The following is a 15,505-nucleotide window of genomic DNA, read 5'->3' as shown; positions in this document are numbered from 1 at the left end:
GATGTGCGCCGCCCGGGCAGGCAGGGGCCGCGGCCCCACTGACGTAAGGGCAGCGCTCACTCAGCTGCAGCCTCCCTGCCGGGCCCAGACCAACCGAAGGGAGGGGGAGCCGCGCGCTGGGATTGGCTGGCCAAGCGCGAGCGCCCGCGCCGATTGGCTGGCGAGGTTTTAGAGGGAGTCCCGCTCTCCAATTAAAGGGCCCCGCCGCGCCGGGCTGCGAGCAGAGCTCGCCCTGGGCCAGCGATCCTGGCCATTCAGCCACCACTGTCCCCGCTGCGCGCCCTCGCGCCTCTGCCTGAGAAGCCAGGCGCTGTTTGTCCACCCCAGAAGAGGATGGCAAAGGTGGCCGTGGACCTCAACCCAGGAGTTCAGAAGGTGAGCTGCGATCTGTCTGTACTTACCCAGATTCTTTCTTTCCCCGTTTCCCTCTCCTCTGTGTTTGAGGCGGCTTACCTAGAAGTAAGGAGAAGGAAATTCATTAAATTCCGAGACTTAACAGAAAATAGAAAAGCTGGGAATACATGTTTCAGCTAACAGGCACACCCCCCCCAAATTTTACTCTTAAAGGCCGTCGTTGTAAAGTTTTTGCCAAGGATCTTAGTTCTCTGATGATGCTAATTAAAATTTAAATAAGGTAAAACTTTTTCTGAAATGGTAATTCTCTGGTCTGTAGTGGGGGGGAAAGACCCTTCCTTCCCCCTCCTGTGATTGAGGTGAAGGTTTGGGGAGGGGGTTATATATACTCACAAGGAATCTCCCTTTTTGCTGTCATCCTAGCGTTTTGTGTTTTTCAGACACACACACACACACACACACACACACACACACACACACACACACACACACACACACACCAGTTTCTTTAGTTGGTGATATTGGCAGTGGCAGCAATTCCAGCACACGGGAACTAATTTCTGTCCCCAGGGTCTGCACGTTTCCCTTTCAAGAAGGGCTGGCCGGGAGCCCAGAAGGTCACGGGTGAATTACTGCCTGAGGGGCCTGCAGCTGTGCCCTAGCTCCAACCACCGCCAGTTACGGGTACCTGCAGGCAGTTGGGAGGGGGCACCTGCAGGCAGTTGGGAGGGGGCACAGGCCGGAGGCTTAGAGGACCTGTGAGCTGGAAGGAAGCCGAGAGACAGCCTAGACCAGTGGAGAAGCTGAGGCCCAGCGTCACAGAGAGTTGCTCCCAGCAGGCAGCAAAGCCTAAGGAAAACCTTTGGCATCGAAACCCCAGCCCTGCCACCTTTTAGCTGCATCACAATAACCGAGTCCCTTTTCTGAGCCTCAGTTCCCTTGTTTCCCATGGAGGGATGATAGGTCCCACCTCCCTCACAGAAGCAGTAACAGCGATGGTTCCCTGTAGGGTCATCTCCCAAAGAGAACTTGGTCTTACAGGGCAAATTCCTCTTTAGACATTTGCCGTTACCAGAGGCGTGGGGGGCGGGGGGGGATGGAGGGGGGTGCAGGAGTAGAATGAGAAGGGAAAAAAAAAAAAAAACCTATGTCAGAATCAAGATGCAAGCCAGCCACTTAGAGGTGCAGGATTCACGCATCTGATTTACAGCTACGCCACTGCATGGCTGGCCTGCCCCAGACTCGCATACAGAGCAGTGCATCAGACCTTCTGAATGTGTACACCAGGGCAGACTTCATCAGGGCATCTCTCTGGAATGTACCTGCCCCCATTGCATTTGCCAGACTATGTGCAGAATCCAGTCATTTCTCCTCCTTTGGAATTCTCCTCCTTTGGAAATCTAACCGCATGTTAGACCTTGGTAAGATACCCGGTAATTTCTACCTCCAGTGAGTCAGGCGCGCACTGCTCTCACTTCTCTACCCACCTTTGTAAACTCCTGGAGGACAAACCTTTCTCCCTCATCTCTGTCCTGATGCAGCACGCCACGCACAGCAGGACTCAATCAACTACAAGTGAACGGGCTAAGACCATGGTGTTCTCGGACAGTACAATTTGTGCGTTACTGTTTTCTAACTTGTGGCGGCAACCGGGATATTTGTGTGTCTGAACTCCCTCCCCAAATTCAGCCAAGGTAAAGAGTTCAGAGCTAAAGGGGCAGCGTCTCACTGTCCACTGGAAAATCACATGGTTCGCGGTGGTTTTACTACAAGCTAGTGGACGGTGAGTGGGTGAAGGGAAACAGGATACACGGAACACCCCTCCTCAGCACAAGCCCCGGCCACCACTCGGAGGAAGGCTTGCTTTTACTTTCCTTTGCATGGGAGCGTGTGATTATCCGGATTAGAGGTGGAACACAGTCTCCGACCTGTCACCCTCTAGTGCCAACTTCCTTGGCCTGCAAAGCGTTTATTTTCCGTTTAGATCCAATTACAGGCTTAGCGGAAGAATGTGGTGGGTAGAGATGAAAGGGTGGGGATTTTACCCTTTGGGACTGTGACAGAGGAGGATGACCACTTGGTTGATTAACCCATGTCATCAACTCAGAAAGTCAAGAAAAGGGAAGGGAATGGGGGGAAAGCTCCACTTGCTTTTGTAAAAGCTTGTACTTCCTGAGCTGTACAGCGGTGATTAAACACTGGGTCACGTCAACAGCCTGCTGTACAACTTTTATTGCATAATTTACTTTCAAAATCTGCAACAGCGGGGGGGGGGGGGGGGGGGGGGCGGTTTGCTAACATTTGGCTTCAGGAGGCATAATCACACTTAGGCATTCTGAAACAATTTCATAGCCCCTGAGAGCTTCAAGGGACCTATTTACAAAATGAGAAATGACTCAGATGGGCTACAAGCTGACTCCACTGCCCTGCCCCCAAAGGGATGGTGTGCTGCAGGGAATCCCTAGCAGCTGGAAAGTCAGAAAAAAAATCTTCAAGAGACAGAACATAAAATCCCAAACCTGGAGTAGGCTTTGAGACCATCTATCCAATTCCGGGCAGACAGGGGGACTGCCGTGGGTCACATCCATAGTTCGTGGCAGGGCGTAGAAATAGTTCCCTACGCCCTCTCATCTGTGCTGAGTCGAATGCTCCCGTTGGCGGCTCTTGAGTCATGATTTGTTTTTCAACTGGAAAGAGGTTTCCTAGCATGGAGAGTTTCCCTGAGAATCAGAAACTAGCCACCATGCCCTGGTAACAAAAAAGCCTGGAAGGCCAAATGCCATTCTCTTGGTGGAATCAACCACCACTGTGGATTGTGTTCTTCTCTTGTTTATTAAGCGGTTAGTATTCTTGTAACCAGATCTGGGTTCAAAATCCCAGCTCCACCACTTACTAGCTGTGTGCTCTCGGGTAAGCTTCTGAGTCTGCGTCCTCATCTGAAAATTGGGAGACACTAAAGCATCTCCCTCCCAAGGGGTCCGTGATCATGAAATGAGCTGATGCGTACAAAGGACTCAGCACATGAGCGCAAATAGATTTAGCCATTGTTACTGTCGGTGGTTGTGTATTTCAGTGGGTGTGTGATTGCTGAAAGGAGTCTTCTGGGGAATGAAGGACGTGCTCTTTTTTCTTCAGCTGACTGGCCCATCTGAGGAGTAACTAATTTTCATTCGGCCTGAGCGAAAGCCAGCTGCTCAGCCTTGATAACCTACAGCAATGACCAATGACCTTGTCTTCATTCTAGCCCAACAGATACAAAATCTGCTTACACAACAGAGATCACCAGTCACTGAGCATTTCACTCTGGAGTGCTGGAATGGTAGGCCTGGAAGCAGACACAGAGCTCTTTTCACTTTATAGATTAGGAAACTGAGACCCAGACAGGTCAAGCCCCTTCTCTGAGATTGCTAAGAAGGTGGGCCAGGGCCCATTAGGCTCTGTAAGAATACAGACCCCTTGGCTGCCAAAGAGCCATTTGCAGGAGTTTGGAAAGGACTAGAACTAAAAGATCAGAGAGCATGTTCACTGCTGACTGTGAGTGGACCGGCTCCGGAGGGTTCTATCTCTCACCCCTCAGCACCATGTCAGAGGAGCATGAAAGAATGGTTCATCCTAGTGCATTGCCAGGTTCAGCTGGGCGTCCCCCTCCACGCTTCTCCACATCACGTCCCTCCTGGCTTTCCTGTCCTCCAGCTCTGCCCTCCCCTCCATAATTCAGCCCTTCCTGCTTTCACCTCCAGTTCCTGCTGCGTGCAAAACTGCTGGCACACTGCCTGGGCAAGCCGATCCAACATCAACACGGCTCCTCGAGAATTGTCCTTGGCTTCCTCCATCTTAGAAATATATTAAGCTGTCACTTAAGACTTTAATAGCCAAGCCATTGGATACATGCCCATAGGTGTATAAGCAACTTGGCCCAAAGAGAGCCATATAAAAAAAAAAAAAAAGAAAGAAAGAGAAAGAAAGAAAGAAGAGAGAGAGAAAGAATGAGGAGAGAGAGAAAGAAGGAAAGAAAGAAAGAAGGAAGGAAAGAAAGAAAGAAGAAAGAAAGAAAGAAAGAAAGAAAGAAAGAAAAGAAAGAAGGAAAGAAAGGAAAGAAAGGAAAGAAAGGAAAGAAAGAAAGAAAGAAATTATCCAAGTCCTTCTTAAAGATCTCCCCAAACAGATGCTGAAGCCACTGCTTGTAAGCTGCAGAGGCTTGTCATGTTGTGCAGACACGTCCGAATATATGGGGTTGCAGTTGACAGTTGACTTTCACCAATGCATCCACCCCCTGAGGTGGTGGAAGGCAGGGAAAGGTACCTCACAGATCATGTCTTGGCTTTATTCTAAGCCATCTCAGCTCCAAGGCCTCTCCGGCCCAGGACTTACCAACAGTTCTACAGGTAGGACAGGGAAAAATGACTTTGGTATTCCCCTCGGATCCCGTGGTATCCCTTACGGATCTTCCCATAGTTTGATCTTCTCTCCATGTTAACTGACTAAAGGTGATGAGGGAGAAAAAGAATGGGCTAGATTCAGCAAAGGCCTGGGGACCAGGAAGGAGGGACAGGTGCACAGACTCACATGTGCATCTTCCTTTCCCATCTCCGCTCCTGCTACTTACGGTGAGGGTAAGTCAGGAGCAGAGAACTCAGGAATAGTTCCTCCTGTAACACCCCCCCCCCGCCACTAGGGTTAACTGGGCTCCACAAGAGGTATTCCATTTGACTGTGGCAAGGAGAATCTTTCCTTCCAACTTGCACATTCAAAATAGTGTCTGTATAATAAAGTGGAAATCTGTCCTGATAAGCACAGACCCTGGGAGTTCTTATCTCCCCAGTGTCCATCCGACACCATTTAAATATGTATCATAAGAGAAGTTCCTGGCTGGGTCGGGGGTCGAGTCATTACAGTAACCGCAAGCACTTACCGGTGACTTTGGGTAGGTCACTTTCCCTAGGAAGTGGCCGACCTTGAATGAGAACTGGGCTTCGTTCCCCCTGCAGTCCGCTGACCTCTCCGGGATACCACAGTGTCTCCCAAATAGCACATGATTATGGGAAAACAGGACTAAAACTCAGTTCACTGAAAGCAGAATTGGGGAACAGCTTTTCGGGACCTCCAGAAAGAAGAGACAGCTGCTGCTCTCTAAGTGGCTTTGTTTTGGAAGTATCCCCCTCTTCCCTTTCATTTGCTAATAGGAAGAGGATCTGGCTGGCAGCTTCCATGACTCCACCAGATACAGGGCCACCAGCTACTTGTACAGGAGACCTCAAGATCGAACCTATTTCCTTAACACAACATTGGGCTATCGTGAACCCAACATTGGGGCTATCGTGAACCCATTCTGGGAGCTGAGCACATATCCATGGCACAGATCTGCAGATGCTCCAGAAATGCTGTCTAGATAGCTTTTCTAGAAAGAGTAAAACAAGAAGTCAGGTCTCCTATGTGGGCCAAGACTCTCTTAGTGGCAGAAACTTGTATTTCGTATCAAGCCTAAATATTTGATGTGGAAATCCAGTGCTCGCTGTCTGCTCTTTTATATGAGAAGCGTTTAATGTTTTCTCAGAAAGGATGTGCTGGTCTTACTTTCATCATCCATTTGGGCTCTTGTCCCCTAAGGATCTGCAGGAAGACTCATCTGTTCTCTGTTAGGATGGACAAGTTTGGGGAAAGGCACAAGAAAGGAAGGAAAGATGTCTTTTGAGTACACTCGGGATGCTTGATGTCTTCGCACATCCTATCTCTCTTTGCCTTTAGGACTACTGTGCAAAAATATTAATATCCTTTTTACACATGAGTGAATGAATGCTAAGAGTTTAAATGACTTGCCTAAGATCATATGATGACAAGTTAAGAACTCATACCCGGTCTTCTCTGATTCCAAAACTGAAGCTCTTTCCACTACAGGAGGAAACCAGAGGCTTTCATCAGAAGCAGAAATCTGGTGAAGGACTAGGATTATTACTACAGGCTTCACACAGAGATCAAGGTCTTCCTACACACTGATAGTGTGATTCAGGAATGGCCCAGCATTTGCCAAAGGTTACCAGGCATCTGTGCCTCTCTGCTATTTCTCGGCCACGACCAGGTGTATACCCTCACCCACGCCAAGTCAAAGCTATTTCCCAGGTAGAGAAGAAGGACTTTCTAGATTTCTCCCTTCCTGGGTTTCTAGAAGTCTGATAGAACTGTCTAGAGAGAAAGCTGGTAAAGAGACAATCTAAAGAATCATACAGTATTATCCAGAAATACTGAAGAAGCAATTGATACTTGACAAAAAAAAAATCCTAGAGATCCAAGTTCCAGAGCTTCCAGGAAATTCTATCCTGGGGATAAGCTTGGGCCTCTGGAATGTATATCTCTACGTGCCTGGTCAGCCTGACTCACGGTCTACCCAATAACACGGGAATCAGGGACCAAGCAAACAGCCCAAGCCCCCACAGGACATGCTTTAAAAGGAAATAAGATTGCCGAGGGAGAAGAAACCAAAGGCTGTATTTGGCAAGTCACTCTTCTGAAGGACAAAGTTAGTGCCACGGTCCAGCCCATGGTGGCTGTTTCAAATCCACATGATATGTGTATGGACTGATTTTTTTTTCCTCCTCCTATTTTAAAACATGGGGTCCTTAAAATTAATCTTTGGAGAAAATGTGAAGGAATCATTATATAAAAGAGCTGAGGACAGAATCTAGTGATCTGCTTGGTCAATCTCTTCATGTGACAGATGGGACATGGGGGGGAAATGTCACATCCAAAATTTACATGTGACACAGCAGAGATGCACTGACTCACAGCATCTTTTAAGAATGAAGGAGAAAAGGGTATCTTCTCTCTTCTGTCACTTCCATGGCCGTGGTACCCTGATTTCGTGTCCCCCTCATACCTTCAAAGCTCAGAAGGTCAGGTGAACATTTTGGCTGTGAACGTAGCTTTGGCCACATGGTTCAGAGGCCATTTGGAGAAGTGGCTAAACATGCAGCCTTTGCAAGCATGGAGATCTAGATGTGACACGTAGTTCTGACATTTTCCTAGGTTCTGCAACCAAGTTGCTTGTCCTCTCTGGACCTCTAGTTCCTCATTTGAGAAAGAGAATTAATAACAGTGCTATATTTAAGCAGGAGTCTAATGAGATAAAGCAGGTAAAGTGCCTGGATGCATAGTACGTTCTGAAAATAATTACTGCCTCCTGCTATTGGTATGCCCTCTCATCAGCCCAGTGCAGAAATCCCATAGGTAGTTAAGTGGTAGAACGTGGAAGACCAAGTTCAGCTTACTGACGTCACAGGTGGCTTCTAAGGTATCAGACTGCAGGACCTGCTCTTTGTAGCTAAACTTAGACCTGGCCATAAATAGACTCTGGTCACATCATCTGCAAAAATCATGACAATGGCAACAATTTGCCTTGGGTGTGTGGTTGCCACACTTGCAAAAAGCAGCCCTCCCCTTGGCTGAGACCACTCGTTAGCCCCAGCTGGGTGATCTGAACCCAGGCACTTACCCTCGCCAAGGCCTCGGATGTCTTGCTTATAAGACAGGGTAACAGTCCACCCATTTCTTCATTTAGCAGATATTATTTAGTACCTGTTATGTGCTGAGCACTCAGTACAGGGCAATGAATAGAAAGTTCTTGGTTCCTGCCATGTTAACTTGAGTCCAGTGCAATGTGTTTTACATTACGGTAAGAGAAGAACCAAATAACGGCAGTGTTCTTTCACTCTGTGTGTTCCTTGACCTCCCCCATCTCACACACACACCCCTCTTCCTCCTCTTTCGCTGTCTACCCTCAGATTTCAGCACTGCACACATCTGAGCCACTCCCAACCTCAGTCATCTCTACAGTGTAACAGTATGACAATTCTGCCCCCAGCTGTTGCATTTTAAACAGAGCACTGAGTGAAGAGAAGTCTCAGGCAAGGGCTACTGGCAGCTCTCACGTACCACCGGTAAGCAGCGGCCCGTCAGCCCCCTCGCCACTGGCGGTAGACCGGTTGTCTGTGCTCAGCCCATGTTCTCAGGCAGCTCAACACCCCAGGCTCTCTCCTTCCTGGTTGCTGGTGTCAGACGGCACCAAAGGGCAGGAGCATGGGGTGAGAGCTCTGAGCTGACTAATGCTCCATAAGAAACCTGCCCTTAAGAAGGTAGCGTCTATTTGGGCTATATTGACTAAGAGGCATTTCCACGTACTGATTCACGAGGCTGCCCACCAAGGTGACTGTCCTGGCTAATCCTCTGACTGGAAGAGGTGGAGGAACGTGGAGCCCAGCCCTGCCCTCATCTGGAAGAGAGCCACCCACCTGCCAAGGCACACCTGTGCTCCCCACCCAGCTTTGGCCCTGTGGCCACCAGTGTCCTTGTTAAGGGGGCTGGCTCTGATGGGGGAGGGGTCAGCATTTGAGGCTTATTTTAGAGGAAGTCTGGGAGGGAGATTTTGTTTTTAATCTTGTTAGTAGATAGAGGAGAGGTTTTAACCAGGGATCCGTGGATAGAATTGAGGGACGTAAATTAAGAAAACTGTTGCATCCTTATATACCCAACCTCTAACTGAAATATAGCGTTTCCTTCCATTATAAATGAAGACAAAGCCCTGGCAGTTCAGCATCCCTTATGCCTTTTTTTGTTTGTTTTTGTATATGACAATTTAAGTGAGAAAATGATAACTGGAAATAGACCCCGTTCCCTTCATACCGATGGAAATCTGATGTTTTCATAATCCTATTACAGCCAAGAGAAATGCCGGGCATACCACTCATGCTTGTCCTCATCTGAAATAACAGTAATTAAATCCACGGCTGGTCTTGTTAATTAATTTAACAAAGGCCCGTATGTTACTAAATTACAGATTTGTTTTTATATATTGGTAAATTTCAGTAATATTCATTTCCTTTGTAATCCTACATATTTTAATTTGTGCATTTAAAACATGGTTCTGAGAAGGGACACTTCCATATCAGACAAAGGGGCTCAAATAGATTAAGACTTCTGTCGACATAAAGCTTTAACGGTATTCTACACACATGCGTGTGCAAATATACACATGTATGCATATATAAACACACATGTACACACACAATAATAGTGGATTGAGATCTGAGGTCCTTAGAATGGACAAACTGGGTTCAAATCCCAGCTCTGCCACGTGTTTCCTATTTGGATAAATCACATTACCTCTAAGCCTCATTTTCTTCATCTGTAAAGTGGGCCGAAAAATTGTCGTCACAACAATAATCTATTAAGTCTTAACACAGTATTTGACAACTTATGAATGTGTGTTACACGAGAATTATCATCACTATTGAAACAGCCAGTAAGAGTGAAATGGTAAAGAGCATGGAAACATTATCTTGATGACACTTATTACCCACCTCTGATTTGGCTGACTTTAAGAATTTATTCTGTGCAAACACGTATTCCATGTAATTATTATAAGCCAGGGACTGAGCTGGGAAGCGGAGAAGTAAAAAGGAAGAAATCCCAGAGGCTGATGGTTTGAGAGACAGAACAGCCAGTCTGGCCATCAGAGAACCAAAGCAGTGCCAAAGGCCTTGATCAGAGGTACAATCGAGGGAGTGAGGGAGGGAGATCAGAAGAGGAAGTACTTAACCTCACCTGGGGAGGTCGGGGAACGCTTACCGAGGAGGCGGCATCTGAGCTGCGTGTTGAAAGACAAGGATGAATGAGTAATGGGATCGGGTCACAGGCCAGTTTTATGCGTTCCAAGTCTGAGACGCCTATTCTCCATCTGATCTGATTTTCTAATTTGGGGAATATCACCCATCTTGAACTACAGAGAAATACATTCCTACGTATCCATCCATCCATCAGGCATGTCTTGTAACTTTCTCCGTATGAGAACTTGTTCCTCTGGCCTCTCAACCAAAACCCCTGGGGGTGATAGGATAGCAGAGCCGGCCAGCTGGCACGCTTGAGACTCCTAAGCTCAGCAAAGGAGTTCCAGCAGGCTCACCCCCAGTCAGTTCGAAGTTTTGCAGGAAGATGTAGATTTGTGTTGTGAGGAACAAAAGTTAACTGAGGATATGCAACATATATGGAAAGAAAGGAACACACAGAGACACAGACAGACAGACAGACAGACACACACACCCTCTGCAAAATTCAGCACGTGGTCCTTGTGAGCAGAATGTGAAAACACAATCAGAAGACCCGGACCGTAGGATGGTGTGTCCACCCCATGTTTTATTCACCTTCCAATTCCCAAGTCATTTAAATGGTAATTAGAGGAAAAGAAATCCTACAGAGGATTCCTTGATAAACTGCGAGGAGGAAAATCAGCCTTTCGAAATATGGAGACTTGAGTAACGAGATCCAGACTCTTGCATCAAAACAATTCCTTTTGCTCCGTTCTTCAGATTTCTGACTTGGTCTGAGACTGTGGGTCTCTTCTTGCCATGTTTTGAGCAGGTGATGCCTCGAAATGAAAACCATATGGTTTGGATATCAAAACGCCACTGGGATGAGTGTTGTCAGTTGATTTTTTTTCAGTGCTTGTGGTACGTTAAACAGAGGGGGGATAAAAATCCCAGATGATTCCCTGCCAGTTATCTGGAAAATGAAATTCTGGGGATCATCCCTGTGTTTGCAAGGATCTGACAAAGAGTGAGGTTTGATGGAAAAGTTGTGTTTCCTCGAGTCTGTCCTCATTCACAGCCAACAGGCCCAAACAGCCTGTGGAGAAAGCACACCTTACACTAAGATTCACGCTAATTAGAACGGCTCTGGTCACCACCTGTACCTTTCCTTGGACCCAGCCCAGGGCTGAGACCATCACAAAGGAAATCATCATATCCTTATTTGAATAATTGTTATACTGTATATTTCAGCAATTAGAATTAATTTTTAAGAGGTAGAACGGGCCTTACAGGTTCCCTGGGTCAACTTCCCTGTTAACAAAGGAGAGAGATCCAGCAGGTTAGGTCATGTGCTCAAGGTCACAGAGGTAATTAGTAGAAGAGCTAGGATTAGAATTCAGGGTGTCTTAGCATCTCAGGTTCAGAAAGACTTAAAAACTATTTGTCTGGGCTTCCCTGGTGGCGCAGTGGTTGAGAATCCGCCTGCGATGCAGGGGACGCGGGTTCGTGCCCCGGTCCGGGAAGATCCCACATGCCGCGGAGTGGCTGGGCCGTGAGCCATGGCCATTGAGCCTGCGCGTCCTGAGCCTGTGCTCCGCAACGGGAGAGGCCACAACAGTGAGAGGCCCGTTGTACCGCAAAAAACAACAAAAAAACCCAAAACTATTTTGTCCAAGTAGCCTATCCAAAACCTTAAATGGGAGACGAACCAGAGCGCCAGATGCTGTAAGAACCACTGGCAAGCACTGAAACTTCGTCAAGAGATCTGGTTTTTTTGAACCCCTTTAATTATTAGACAGCTCTTTCTTATGTTGAGCTAAAATCTCTCTCTCTCTGCAACTTCCCACCACTCCCCATTGGTTCTCTCTGTTTTCTCAGTTTCCTTAGTTCAAGGATGCAATGGCCACGTTTTTCTAACATTCTGGTTCTGGTTCACTGACCAAGTCCTACACATTGGTCAAGACTGAGGTCAGAGCATCTATTTCTTGGCTTACTTCCTACCTGCTGGGAGGCCTAGAATATGCTTTTAACTGAGTGACATGGCCCCACAGACAGCCCCCACTTTTTGTTTTGGGCATCAGTTTTGGGACGTGTGTCACCTCCTCCAGGTAGGTACTTCCATCCTCACCCAATAGGGAAGGCCACTTCTGTGGCACCAAACTATCCTGTTCCTGGAAGAGAGTTTTTTTTTTTTTTAAGTGGAAAGACATGTCAAGTGAAAGGAAATAGGAAATTTTAAATCACTAAGGAAGAACTCCAAACCCATATCATAAACACTCATGAAAAATCAGCACTGTTCCACATGCAAAGTACCTGATTGATCAAAAGTAAGGGTGGGGGTGGGTAATAGGAAATCAGAGGCAGCTATGAAGGAAAAGAAGAAACCTTGGTAAATAGGGTAATATCTTTTCTGAAAAGCTTTAAGAGATGATTTGCAACGTTGTCATAGCTTATTACTCTTTGGAACGCTAGAACAGTAAGAAAATAGTCTAAGTTTTATATCCTTATGACTCTTGCATCTGGAGAGAATGCTTAGTAAATAAATACAAAAGCTGGTCATCAAAATTAACTCGATTTCATTAAAAGATACCACTAAGAATCAAAAGACAACCCAGAGAGAGAAAATATTCATAGTACATATATCTGACAAAGGACTATAACCCAAAATAGATAAATAACCTCTATAAATCAATAGTTTTGAAAAAGCAATCCATTTTTCTTAATAGGTGAAGACTTCAATAGGCGTGTCACAAAAAAAGATGTCTAAATGGCTAATAAGTGTAGGAAAAGGTGCTCAACCTCATGACTCATCAGAGAAACACAGATTAAAGGCACAATGAGATAGCATTATACACCCTACAGAAGGAGGAAATTAACACACTGACAAGAGCAAGTGTTGAGGGACTTCCCTGCTGGCGCAGTGGTTTAAGAATCCACCTGCCAGTGCAGGGGACACGGGTTCCAGCCCTAGTCCAGGAAGATCCCACATGCCACGGAGCAACTAAGCCCGTGCGCCACGACTACTGAAGGCTGCGCTCTAGAGCCCATGCTCTGCAGCAAGAGAAGCCCGTGCACCGCAATGAAGAGTAGCGCCCCGCTCGCCACAACTAGAGAAGACCCGTGCGCAGCAACAAAGACCCAACGCAGCCAAAGATAAATAAATAAATTTAAGAGCGAGTGTTATAAGGGCGTGGAGCAGCTGAACTCACATACGTTGCCAGGAGAATGTAAATGACACACCTACTTTGGAAAACTGTTCGGTAACCTCTAATAAGATTGAACATACACCTACCCTGTGACCCAGCAGGGTCTATATCCATGAGAAAGGAGCACAGATGTCTACCAAAAAACTTGGACAAGAGTAGTTGGAGAAGTTTTATTCATAATAGCCAAACTCTGGAAATAATTCAAACTTTTCATCAACAGGGAGAATGAATAAATAAATTATTTTACATCTACACAACAGAAAACTACTAGTATTAAAACAACTACTAATATATGCATCAACACGGATAATCTTAAATAAGTTGGACAGAAGAACTCACACTCAAAGACGACCTACTGTCTAATTCCATTTGCGTGAGATTCAAAAACAGGCACAACCCATCTACAGTGACGGAAGTCAGAACAGTGGCCTAAGAAGAGGTTGTTATTGACTAGAAAGGGGCATGAGGGAACTTTCTGGAGCACAGGAAGTGTTCTTTATCTGGATGTGGTCCCAGGGGATATACATATAAAGTACTCAAGTGAATACGTGGGATTTCTGAATTTTTACTGCATGTAAATTTTACCTTGAAGCACTGTTAGAAAATAATCAAGGCAATATCTGACAAATAACTGGAAAGGGCTGCATATTCAAGCAGAAGGATGTGGGCACAAAGAGGTTGAGGGCTGAGTTCTTGCTTCAGCCCCGGGGAGGTACCACTGTAACAGACAGCTTTGTTCCAGGGAGCTGCCACTAGGACACTTTAGAATCTCTCCAGTGACTTTAGTCTGGCATTAAAGTTTCTGCATGATGGGGCCCTGTTCAGCCTTATCCATCACTACAACCTTCTGTTTACCCAACCTGATCTGTCAATTTTTCCCTGAAAACACTTGTTCTTCCTCACTCGCATACTAAAAGGACTTCTTCTCCATGGGCCAAAGCCCCATCCATTCCTCAGTGCCCTTCCTCCATGAAGCCGGCAGTGCAGACAAAGTTCTCTCTCCTCTGAACTCCCAGCATGGATTTTGCTCTCCTACTGAATGGACGTTTAGTTTCCCAAATGGTCCCGGAACACATTACCACTGTCCCACCCGCCTAACTCCTGTCCCGTAACATCTTTTTTGTCCCTACATCCTCCATTAGTAAGCTCCTTGAGGGCATGGGATCGTGTCTTAATTCTCCTTTGTGTCACCGCAGAAAAGGCTGGCGTACAGTAAGGGCTCAGTAATATATGGACAGAAAAGGAAATGGGATGGAATCAGGATACAGGAGAGAGAAGGAAAGGTATCAAAAGAAGTGAGAGCAGGTTGGTCTCCTTCCTGACAGAGACAAGAATCCTGAGAGGATAGAAAGGGGGAGAGAGAAGATGGGGTCGGAGGACACAGACAGACATGGAATAGAGTAGGTGAGACCTATTAACCTCTTCACAGCCCATACACGTTGCTTAATCTAAACCTTCTTGAGGGGGATGGGGGAAGGCACCGTTCCAAAGCAGACTCGGAACTTTTGAAGTCTGGTCCCAAGTTTTATTATCCTCCTTCAAACTCATCTATAAAAGGATGGACTTTAAGATGGCAGATGAGCCAAGCTTTCATTTGTTTCCTTCCTTCAGACAACAAACTGAAACCTTCATCTGAACCTTGAGGCCCCCTGTTTCTGGCTGGAAGTCTCTTGAGACCAAACTCCAGTGATTTCTCTGATCTGGGGAGGAAGCTGGCTGGGACCTCTAAGCGACGGCAGCCACATCTCAGAAGGGTTGGCCCTCCTGAGAGATAAGATCCAGAGGGACGCCTGAAAACTGGCTGAAATTTAGTCCAAACCACTCATAGCTCAGGCCGATATCTACTTTAAGTTTCTAGTCCTTAATGAATATTTATACCAAAATAGAGCCAGTGGAAAAGTTCCATCTGTGTGGATTTTAAGAGTTTTGCCTTCCCTCAGCCACGTTAACAAACTCAGGAAAGTGGCAGAATCACTGCCAAGCACATGCTCTTTGAAGTGCAAGAAATTCTGAGAAGGGCCCTGGACCCATCATATTTCTTCTCATCCTGAAGGCTCAGAGTCGGCATTCCCTTCTTTAAAAATGCTTAATATCAACACCTCTCGGTACTTTAGAGTTTTAGCCCAGCCTTTGACACTGTGCTGACATGAACGCTTTTTGGAAAGAGTAGATAAGCCTATTCAGAGCTCCGCTGGGTGAAATTGCTTTGTTGGCTGCTATTTCTTCCCATCTTTTGAAGATCTGAATGGTCCAGTTAATCACTTTAATTCTCTTTTTTACTCTGTGAGTAGAAAAATGGCCCCACATTTTTCTCCTCACTTTTATTAGTCATTCCATACTCCTCGAACCAAATCACCAGAAACTTGAACC

At 46.4% G+C, this 15,505-nt stretch overlaps 1 protein-coding gene across 1 annotated transcript in view; it reads left to right on the top strand.

The window, feature by feature from the left end:
- The first annotated feature begins 227 nt into the window (after positions 1-227).
- The window catches only part of LMCD1 (LIM and cysteine rich domains 1), a 57,903-nt gene continuing 42,625 nt past the window's right edge, over positions 228-15,505 (top strand). Inside the window, 1 exon segment of the mRNA XM_032650057.1 lies at positions 228-375. Within this exon segment, the coding sequence (XP_032505948.1) occupies positions 334-375 (42 nt within the window). The 5' untranslated portion in view covers positions 228-333.

The sequence above is a fragment of the Phocoena sinus genome, chromosome 11 (genome assembly GCF_008692025.1).
Source record: "Phocoena sinus isolate mPhoSin1 chromosome 11, mPhoSin1.pri, whole genome shotgun sequence".
NCBI classification, from domain to species: Eukaryota; Metazoa; Chordata; class Mammalia; order Artiodactyla; family Phocoenidae; genus Phocoena; species Phocoena sinus.
The sequence above is the reverse complement of the archived record's forward strand: the minus strand, read 5'-3'. Positions and strand labels throughout refer to the sequence as shown.